At 40.4% G+C, this 11,089-nt stretch overlaps 1 protein-coding gene across 1 annotated transcript in view; it reads left to right on the top strand.

The window, feature by feature from the left end:
• Positions 1–812: 812 nt before the first annotated feature.
• Positions 813–11,089, top strand: part of TSGA13 (testis specific 13) — a 15,973-nt gene continuing 5,696 nt past the window's right edge. The window contains exons 1-5 of the mRNA XM_007469723.1: positions 813–894; positions 1,820–1,994; positions 4,381–4,459; positions 6,533–6,604; positions 7,489–7,695. Of these exons, the coding sequence (XP_007469785.1) occupies positions 1,972–1,994; positions 4,381–4,459; positions 6,533–6,604; positions 7,489–7,695 (381 nt within the window). The 5' untranslated portion in view covers positions 813–894; positions 1,820–1,971. The remainder of the gene's footprint in view (positions 895–1,819; positions 1,995–4,380; positions 4,460–6,532; positions 6,605–7,488; positions 7,696–11,089) is intronic.

Raw genomic sequence — 11,089 nt, 5'->3', positions numbered from 1 at the left:
AATTTTTATTTGGTTCCCATTACCTACGACAGTGCCTAACATGTCATAGATGTTTGGCAAATATATTGAAATAAACAAATATTGATTTTGAATGCCTAATGTATAAAGCACTGTGGGTGGAACAAACATAATATATATATAATTCATATTTCACTTTCAAGGAGCTTACTGCCTAGGGAGCAAACAACCTGCATATAAGAAAATTCTACATAGAATAACAATTTACTATATAATTGTGTGCACAAAAAAAACAGTACCTGCAGGCTAGAATTTGGGATTAGATTGATGTGGAAAGTCTTCTCTGAAGAAGTAAAGGCCTAAGTAAAGAAGACTCAAATGGTTTGAAGAGGTTGGGGAGAGAGTTTTAAGTTTGGAGAATAAGAGAAATAAATGTTCACTATGTCTGAGGAACAGGGTAAAAACATTGGCTAAGGCAGAGGTTGATTAAGATACAGTGAAAATATATCCTTACTGTATAGCACAGGGAACTATATTCAATATCCTGGGATAAACCATAATGGAAAAGAATATGAAAAAAATGTATATATATATGTAAACTGAATCACTTTGCTGTACCGCAGAAATTAACACAACATTGTGAATCAACTATACTTCAATACATTTTTTTCAAAAAGATACAGTGAAAGGGTCAGTGTGTGTGTATGTTGGGGGTCATAGGTTAGAAAAACAAACTGGAGCAGATTATAGCAGCTTTTGTTTAAAATCTTTGGACTTTTAATTCTCTGACTCCAACATAGAACACCTCAGCATTCTAGATTGCCTTTTCATCACAAATTCCCTGTGTCTCCTCTAGAATATTTTCAAAATGGACAGTTTCCACGTCAAGGAATTTCCCCTTCTTCCCTGAACTAAGCTTTCCTAATGTCCTTCAAGGTATTGTACACTCCATCTTTCTATTCTTATTTTAGATGTAGTTTTTGTGTTTGTGTGATGTTTTTCCCCACACTGGGTCGCAGACAAACAGCACAAGCCTTATATCCCCCAATTTGTTGGCTCCTACTTATTTTAGTTTCAATATACATGTGAGCTGGACTCACAATTGCAGAAAAACTGAGAAAAGGGTGAAAAGCTTATTAGTCTATTTCCCTTGAAGGGAAGTTTCAGAGGTTAACTCAGTCTAGAGATAAACTCTAGATAGTCATATTTAGGGTTTGTGTCTAGACACTCAAACTAGACATAAACCCTGAGCAATCACCTATCAAAACTATTAACATTAATATAGATCTTTCCTCCAAACCCATAGGCTTTATGGGAGCTTGGGCTAATAGGCCTTATCAAAGCTCTCCTTAATTGTCAGGGCCCCCATTATTTGATCTCATCCTACCTCCCCACTTTTATGTCTTACCGCTTCAAACAACAACAGCAAAAAAACAAAAACAAAATAACCTTCCAGTCAGGACTAATATCTGGAAAAGTATGATTATATTGAGAGGGGAGGTATACATTAAAGGATGGCTACTCCTCCAAATTTCTCCCACAACTGACACGTGAATTAATTTTATTTCAGGTCTTTATATAGGTAAATCTCACCACTGTCATGGAATTAGAACGTCACCTTTAAATCAATTGGTTAACTCTGTTTTTACAGATGAGGAAATTGAGGCCCCAAGAAATGAATTGACTTACCTAATATGTTAGCATGTATTTGTCATTATTGTTTCACATTTAACAATCACTTTCTCTTCTCTCCCCACATTTACCAACTAAACTTAAGTTCTTGAGGGCAAGGATCATCATGTCTTGTGCATTTTCTGCCTTCACAACAGCATCAATAAGTCTCCTCTTGTTTCCCACACAGGATCAAGAATGGGGCTGAGCACAAAGAATGTGCTAAGAAAAGAATGTTTGGATTGAACTGAACCCCTGCAGAACGTGGACTATTTAGAGGCACTGAGTTTGGCCTCTGGGTGAATATTTGCCTTGGGTTGGCCCACTTAGCAGTGAACAGTAATGGGCCAAAGGAGACAGGCCAAGTGTGTAGTCTTGTTTGCCCAACTAAGTTATGAATACCTTTTATACAGACTCATTTTGTAGTCCATATCACTTTGAACAGTACTAGTCACAGAGTAGACACTCATTAAAACATTTTAATTGACTTACTGTCCTTGGATCAAAAATCAGATCTTGATCTGTGCTTCATACAACAACTAGAGTAGCTTTTACCAAAAGAAAAACGCCGGGCTGTCAAATATGGACACTGCTGGGCTGAAGAAGCATTTTTCATGCAGTTCTATGCCTTAAATTGGCCTTGAACAAGAGTATCTGGGATCCTGTGCTGCCTCTTAGATACCAAAGAATCATTTTGAAAAGTGCTACAATAAAGCCTATAATATAGTGTTAATTATTCGATAACTTAAGGTAATAGTACACATCAAAAGGGCACCAACTCTACGATGTTAAGTGGGGGTGAATTTATTTTGGTCTACCCACAATGTGTCACCCTCTCTCCTGGGGACTATTTTTAAGACCTCTGGCCTGAGTTAATGATGCAGCTGGTGGCCAGCAATAGATGGAAGTGAGCCATCCTTGGATGGGATTTGATCCTGGATTTGGGATTATTTATACCATGCTATAGCCCGTTGACCTATCAACTACATAGCCTGGCCATTTCTACTTTTCTTGTTTTGGTTTTTACTCTGCCACCCTCATTTTTAAAGGACAGAGGTTTAGTTGAGGTAGTTCCAGGATCCTACTTAATTTAAGCTAGTTTAACCTCCAAAGAGAAAGCAGGCTATTTATTTTAAGTAACCCAATCTTACTGATGAGCATCTTTCACTATGTTAGGGCAGTAAATGGGTTTAGTAAGAATTGGTCAAGGAATCCAAAATACTTTGTTACTAAATATTGCAACTTTTGCCCCTTTTCTCCAAAGGGAACTGGTATCTGGGGGAGAGGGAGATGGGAAAGTAAATGAAAGTTTAGATTATGAGAATATTTGCCACTGATAATTGTTTTTATTACCTTAATTCTAGGTAGGGAAACTGAGATGTGGTTAGGTACATGAGGGAACCAGTAACCCAAGCATGGTCATTAAGAATTGGAAATTTAGTTGGGAAGTTCCACTAACTGTATCCCTTCTCATGGAATCATTGGCGAATTATTGGCAAGGGCAGAGCTGTCTCCATGTGGAGAAGAGTATGCAGGTAGACATTCAAAACAGTAGGTGGTCTTTAAGGGTATTATGATTGTCCAATTGCCCAAAAGAATTTGCCTAAGCCGTCTACTAGACCAGTTCCTTGAGTGGTCTAAAACCCCTGTTGTTTTTTTTAATTGAGGTATAGTTGATGTACAATATTATATAAGTTTCAGGTGTACAGCATGGTGATTCACAAGTTTTAAATGTTATATTCCATTTAAAGTTATTATAGAATATTAGCTATATTCCCTGTGTTATACAATATATCCTTGTAGCGTATTTATCTTATACATAGTACTTTGTACCTCTTAATCCCCTACTCCTATCTTGCCCCTCCCCCTTCCCACTCCTCACTGGTGACCACTATTTTTTGTTCACTATATCTGTGTCTGTTTCTTTTTTGTTATATTTCCTAGTTTGTTTTATTTTTTAGATTCCACATATAAGTGATATCATATAATATTTGTCTTTCTCTGTCTGACTTACTTCACTTAGCATAATACTCTCCAAGACCATACATGTTGTCGCAAATGGCAAAATTTCATTCTTTTTATGGCTGAGTAGTATTCCATTGTACATACATACCGCATCTTCTTTATCCATTCGTCTGTTGATGGACCCTCAGGTTGCTTCCATATCTTGGCAATTGTAAATAATGCTGCTATGAATATTAGGGTACGTGTATCTTTTTGAACTAGTATCTTCAGGGTTTTTTTTGGATATATACCTAGGAGTGGAATTGCTGCGTCTCATGGTAGTTCCACTTTTAGTTTTTTTTTAGGAACCTCCATACTGTTTTCCATAGTGGCTGCACCAATTTACATCCCCACAGTGTATGAGGGCTCCCTTTTTTCCACATCCTCTGCAACAATTGTTATTTGCGTTCTTTTTGATAATAGCCATTCTGACAAGTGTGAGGTGATAGCTTATTGTGGTTTTAATTTGCATTTCTTAAAACCCCTATTTTAGAAGAAATCAACTTATCAGCTGTCACCATGTCTTCAAGAGTTCCCACTTGATTAACTCTTCAAACTGAAGAGCCCAGCATGAAGGCTGAATAATGAGTCCTGTTCTTTACTACCCATACCTACGCAATTAGTGATCACCCAAACTGGGCTCTTCTAAGTCATGTCCCCAAACTTCATTGAGAGAGGTTGAGAACATGTAAAAGACCAAGACTCTGAGTAAGAAAAAAATAATTCGATATTCTGCCTCTTTTGCAGGTTTCAGTATGGCAAATCAAAGACTTCAAGAACTAGCCCAGTTAAATTTGAGAAAGAAACACTTGTTGATAGCGATGAGGTAAGAAAGAGCATTAGCAATATTCACTTATAATCTTTCCTTGGAATTGCTTAGACTGCTTTATAAGCTGGGTCTCACAAACTTCCTGTTGAAAAGCAAAAAGGGGTCAAGATTTATATAGAGAGCAACGTTAATTTATCTAATTTTATGAAAGAGAAACAGAGACATAGAAAAGGGAAGAGACAGGGACATATCAGCAAAGAATCAGGGCTCAAAACCCAGGGACCAGAAATCTATTTTAGGGGATGAGCGAGTGTTAAACCCTGACTTAAACTTGATTTTGTGGTCACTTCTTGCAATAAAACTCCTTTGGATAGCTTGGTTGCTTCCCAAGGTTTGTCATATTCAAGCGAATTTTCCAGGTCAACTTTTATTTCATCAGCCAGAGATAGTACAATTCAACATAAAACTAAAAATATACTCCAATTTGGACATTCTTATGGATTTAGTCAACTACTGGAGACTAATTTGGAAACAAGATGCAACACCTTAGAAAAATTTGGGAGTAAAAACATTTTTCCCAGAGACTTTCCCCAAAAAATTAATTAAAAAAAAAAAAAACTATAAAGGAAAAGTCTTCACATCTTCTCCCAAATAAATTTTTCCGAGACGTCTGTTATTCTAAATATATATGTCATATCTGTGAAGCCGGTTTTTCAAATGTATTTTTGTTTTGAACAAAGGGACTTCAGTTTTACAGAAGGTAACACAAATGAAATCATTGCATCTTTGGATTTGTCCCCTATTTCATCCCAGCATTCCTAAAAGAATGTATGGCATATCTCTGCTAATCCTCCCCACAGTCCTCCTCCAAGCCCTGGAAATTGCCAACTCCTGGCATTTTCCTCCCCTCATCACACAGTTCTGTCCCACTCTTACTATCTTCCTCTTCTCCATTCACCTTCTTGCTGTATTCACCTGTTCAGTGTGAGTTCCCTTTCTTCTGAATCCCAGCTTACTATATCACCTCCTTGGGGGCATGGCAATCTTCAGAAATGCTCATCCACATACAGGATTGTGCTCTTTATCTGATTCCTGATTAGGCCAAGCCCGAAGGAGATAACTCAGAGCTTTTATCTCCTTGTGTTCTTGTCCCTTTGATTTATCCTTAGATAACCTGGGGCTAAGCTAGAGGCCAGGCAACAGCCCCGGGGGGTGGGGGGCGGGGGGGGGGGGGGGGGGGGGGGGGGGGGTCAGAGCTCCGGGGTTAGTCATCCGCCCTCGGGGCGTTTCGACCGTGCAAGTTTGCTAGAGTCGAGAAAGCGGGCCATGTGTCTGAGCGAGGCATAGACGTGTGTGGATTTTCCCTCTGTATACCGGGGGTGGGGTGGGGGGTGGTGGTCAGCAGAAGCAGATGGAGGAGGTCCAGCAACTCTACCACCAGACATGGCACTCAAGCAATCCACCAATCACCAGCATCACCACCAGCAGAAAAATACAAAGTGGTAGACAGAAGGGTTACCAAAATTCAATTACTTTTTGCCACATTTCTGGAAGAATCATATATCACAGAAATATTCAAAAATGCAGACTGCACCATTGTTTCTCCCTTCTGTGTGCCGCCCCCAGCCCCGAAAGCAGTTATCCCCCAGGCTTCCTTTCACTGACAACCCTTAAGTTATTGCCCTTCTGTAACTTGTTTTTCTCCTTAAAGTTTGTTTGTTTTTTTGTTTTTCACCTGATCTTGCATGTTTTGTTTTGTTTTTCACCTGATTTCCCTTCTATAGAGATGGAAAAGGCAGAAGAAAGAGGTGTGAGCTCTAGGGGTGATTCGTCCCGGTCTAAACTTTGATGCTGCCCTTGTCTATTTCACCCCTTCACTTCCTAACAGCTCCTAACATTTCACAAAGCTGGTCCACATTTCCATGTACAAGCTATCCTGTCAGGATGCCTTAGAACCTAGCTCTCCATGCTATGGCTCTCATTCCAGAAACCCAGGGTGCAGAGCATGGAGTTCTTCTCACTTAATTTAAGTTAGAGACCAGATTTTAGCCAGACTAAGGTGAGGTAAGGAATGGAATATTGTTTAGAATAGGTACAACTTGAAATACTAATTTTGATTATTGTCTCTAGATTTTTGATGCAGTCGGGCGATCAAAATTTGTGCTAGAGAACCTTCACCATTACACAGTCCATCCAAATTTGGTAGGTGATAAAAACATTCCCCCAAGATCTCCAACAGCAAGTTTCAGCTGAGGCCCACTGCAGAGTATCCCAAGTGCCTCCAAGTGCCACCAGCTTCTGTGACTGTGCATCCTCCTAGGACAGGGAAGCAGAGCTGTCTCAGGACACTGTTGGGAATGGTGGTGAGGGAGGAGGGCGGGACTGGGAAGAAGGTGGTCCCTGCAGCTGATTTTTTTTTTTTTAATTGAGAAAACATATTTCGAATCAGGAAGTATTCTGTTCTCTCCCTCTCCCTTCCTCCCACTCTAATCCTCCGCCTTCCTCCTACTGATGGAAAAGCAAGTTTAGTGGCCATGTCCCTTCCCCCACTACATCTTAAGTGACATGCTGTCTTTTGTGACTGCTTTTCCTAACTTTGTGCTTATTCTGCATATTCATGTAGTTGTGACTGTGGAGAAACGTTGGTGGGTGGGAAGATGCAGATAAGGGCTGTGTTGGCCCCCTCAGGGCTCTCTGAACTAGGATATTTTGTTCCTGGCAGTTTCCCCCCTCTGCCTCAGAATGAGTCATAGAGAAGGCCGTTTAGGTTGAACATAGAAACTTCTGCTTGCCCTGTTTTGTTGGGCACAATGTTGGGCACAATTTTTTCACAAGAATTAAGTCATCTCGCTCCTTTTAATGTGGAAACTTTTCCATCTCATTTCCCCAGCCCCTTGGTCTGTTTGCAGGGAAAAGCTCTGAGAGAAGAAAGGGACAGAGAGTTTCAGACATTTTCTGTTAAACCCAGCCCCTGTCCAGCTTCTATCCCTACCCCATAGAGGCAAAAGATTAGCTAATCTGCAGATTTGTGAATCTGCTCTTGAACTAATCCCTTTGTCTCTCTGGAAATCTTTCTGTCTGCTCAGGCCCAGTACTATGAGCCTTTGAAGCCCACTGCACTGCATAAATTCCTGGCTCGAAACAGGAAAATTCAAAGCTTCACATTGAAAGTAACAGAGTATGATCAGGATAAGACCTTACTGATTATGACCAACAACCCACTTCCCTGCTCAATCGACCATCAAGGAAAGGACATGACATCAAAATACTTGTCCAGTGAGTTACTGCTCAAGGTAATGGCACCTGGGGAAGTTTCCTGGCACCCTGAGTAAGGATCCTGAAGAATTAGGAGTTAGCTTGAAGAAGGGAGCTAACCTATCACGGAGGATGGTACTCAGGACCCAACCTCTTCCTTCTTATTCTTTGCCATATGCTTCACCAAATAGAATCTGAGAGCCTGGGAAATACTCAGAATCAGAGTTGTACAAACTTCGGTCATGAAACTTCAATACACAGAGAAAAGAGGGTCTTAATTCAAAATTGTTCCTCCTTGGTCAAAGATATTTAGTTTGTAATTAACAAAGGGTAAACTAGCCACTGGCTTTCTAGTTGAGCATAAAGTAGCAACAGATAAAACAGGAAATGACTAACAAGGAACAGAAATGAATATCAAATTGGGAAAGGGGTAAAGGGTTATGCTCTATACCCACTGCTCTTGGGTGTCAGAAGGGGAGAACAGAAAATTTACTATCACAAAAGCCAGATGTTTGGGACTTTGTTATACACTAGAGAAGTTCAAATTCAATTCAATTAACAATTGCTGGACATACACTAAGCTAAGAACTAAAATATAAAGATGATTACAGGACAGTTTCTATCTTGAAGGAACTTGGAGTCTAACAGGAGAGACAGATCAATAAATGAGATATAAAAAGTAATTATTACATACCAGGATATATGAATAATAAAAGAATATACAAGATACACTAATATACAGTAGAGAACAGTATCTTTGTTGGAGGAAAGGAAGTAATCAAGGAGGTTTTACAGAAGAGGTGACCCCTGTCCAAAAAAAAAAAAAAGGAGAATATTCTAATCAGTGGGAAGGGCAAAGGCATAGAGACATGAGAAATTGAGGTGCATTTGGGGGGATGTAAGAGAGTAAATGGCAGGAGATAAAAGGTAAAATCAAATTTGCATTTTAGAAGACCTTTTTTGGAAGTTGAGAGAAAGGTGTATTAGTTGTGGAAGAGAAAAAATCAGTAAGATTAGTTATATTGTTACTACAGTTGTCAAAGTGAGAGATGCTGAAGAACTGAATAAATCAATAACAGAGGAAATGAAGAAAATCAATTAAGAGATATTTAAGCATATGATCTAAAAAAGATCTTGACAGCCTTAAGAGTGGGCCTAATATAACAAGAAGAAATTAGATAAGTGAATGTGTAAATTTAAAAAATCTAATTATTACAGAAATTTGATACTGGGAGTGGAATTATCCAAGACAGACTGTTATAATAAAATGTGGTCAATATGGAATTAGTATTTCTTATCAGCTAGATGGATGGCAGTGAGAGATTCCTTTCCAAACGGATGATAAAATGCTAATTTCCAGTGGTATATGCTGACAAAGGAGTTAATTAATTCATTGCCTATGGTTTCTTGGGTCTCAGAATTTGTGCCATTTGAACATAACCTCAGTGGTATGTTTCTCATGGTAGTGGATAATATACACTGAGAGGAACAAATGTCAAGCCAGGGTTGCCTCGCTCAAGGTAGAGAAGGAAATATAGGACTATCATGTAACCTTGATGCAAGAAGAGCTTTCTTCCAACAGCTGGCACTTTGTGAGCCTTCCAGGTCACATGTGGGACCTGATCATATTCATGAGTAAATTGTGGTACCAGCCAAATTGTATTAATAGACAGTATTAAGGTTCTGATTGTCAAAGACTGGCAGCATGGTAATTTTGTGGGGCTATCTGGAAGAAGTCCAAGAAGATGGAAATGCCCAATATCTAGAATCCCTCTTTAATATTCATGCTGCATCCCTTCCTCTTACTATACAAATGTGACAGTCTTTTGTGAGCCTAAGATTATGCACAAAAGAAGCATTCTTTTGCTACACCCAGACATGTGTATATGAAGAGTGTGGGTACCAGCAATCAAGTTGAAGAATGAACCAGCCATGTCTATCACAGTGATTGTTATACTCACAGCCCCTTCTTTTTATTTTTTTGCTGTACGCGGGCCTCTCACTGTTGTGGCCTCCCCCGTTACGGAGCACAGGCTCCGGACGCGCAGGCTCAGCGGCCATGGCTCATGGGCCCAGCCGCTCCGCGGCATGTGGGATCTTCCCGGACCGGGGCACGAACCCATGTCCCCTGCATCAGCAGGCGGACTCTCAACCACTGCGCCACCAGGGAAGCCCTCACAGCCCCTTCTAAGTGACATGGCCCTACCACAGTTTGTGAAGAATAGGATGCCCCCAAAGGTCCTATTCTGAATAACTAGACTCAATTCTCTATGCCTACCTAGGACCAGAGAAGGCCACCTGATCCAGTGAAGCAAAATTCATAGGCTGGTTAGTGACCTGTGGTGTAGATCGGTACCCCCAAATCAAACCAAACAAACCAAAACCAAAAACCAAACCAAAACCAACTAACTGATGCCAAAATGTTGGCCTCTGTACCACCAGCACTGAATTAAATCTCGGAGAAAGAGTTTTGGGTGAAGTGGAAAAGAGTAGCTTTATTGCTTTGCCAGGCAAAAGGAGACACAGTGGGCTCCTGCCCTGAAAAACTATGCTCCAACCTGGGAGGATTTGATGAGGAAATGGTTCAAAGGTTACTGATAAGATTAGGGTGTGTGCAGGGCCTTGCACTCCTTTAATCTCAGGTGATCTTGATGAGCTTCTCTGGTCCCTTTAATCTCGCCTCAGGTGGTTTCTTGCCTGCTCCTCCCTTGATTAGCGACTGTTCGAATATTTCCCTTTGGAACTCAAGGAAGGTCATGGAGGCTGGAGGCTGGAGTCTGTTCCCTATGAACAAGAAATGGGGGACAGAAAGGCTTCTGTGCCCAGGAGCCCCACAGGGTCCTGCTCGGTTTTGTAACTCATCAACAACCAAAATCCCTGAGCTAATCATATTCTTGCTCCCAGGCATCTGAATTGGGAAAGGAAAAGACCGAGACTGTGGGAATAAAACCTGAAAGGGCGTGTAGAGGAAGGCCATAAAAACGTCAAACCATGAGGAAGATGGTAGGGGCAGCTTGAAGTAGAAATGAATAAGCAGAAGCTGTGGGTAGAAGAAAAGGTATGCAGGGTAAAGGTGAGGAATGAACACTAGAGACAGAAGGAAGCAGACAGGAAGAAAGTAGGAAGCGTGTTAATGACATGATGCTAAATGATATGAGACAAGATAGACAAGCTCATGCAGTAGTGGTCCTAGATAGTACTGCCTGGGATTCCAGATAAGTTTTTTATTTTTGTTTTTCTGCTCTAAGGTCTAGCTCTGCTAAGGTTTCTGCTCTTTTGTGGCCAAATTATTAGCTGTGTCTTAGGTCCTAGGCACACATGCTGCTACCGTAAAACCCCTATTAATTGAGGTAACTTAAATGAATTCCTGTTCCTCAAACCTGGAAGACTTTAAAGAGAATGAGTACAGAATTGAAAAGACTTGGTTCAGCA

This window comes from Lipotes vexillifer, unplaced genomic scaffold, assembly GCF_000442215.2.
Source record: "Lipotes vexillifer unplaced genomic scaffold, Lipotes_vexillifer_v1.1 scaffold1329, whole genome shotgun sequence".
Taxonomy (NCBI): domain Eukaryota; kingdom Metazoa; phylum Chordata; class Mammalia; order Artiodactyla; family Lipotidae; genus Lipotes; species Lipotes vexillifer.
This window is presented reverse-complemented; position numbering and strand designations above follow the sequence as displayed.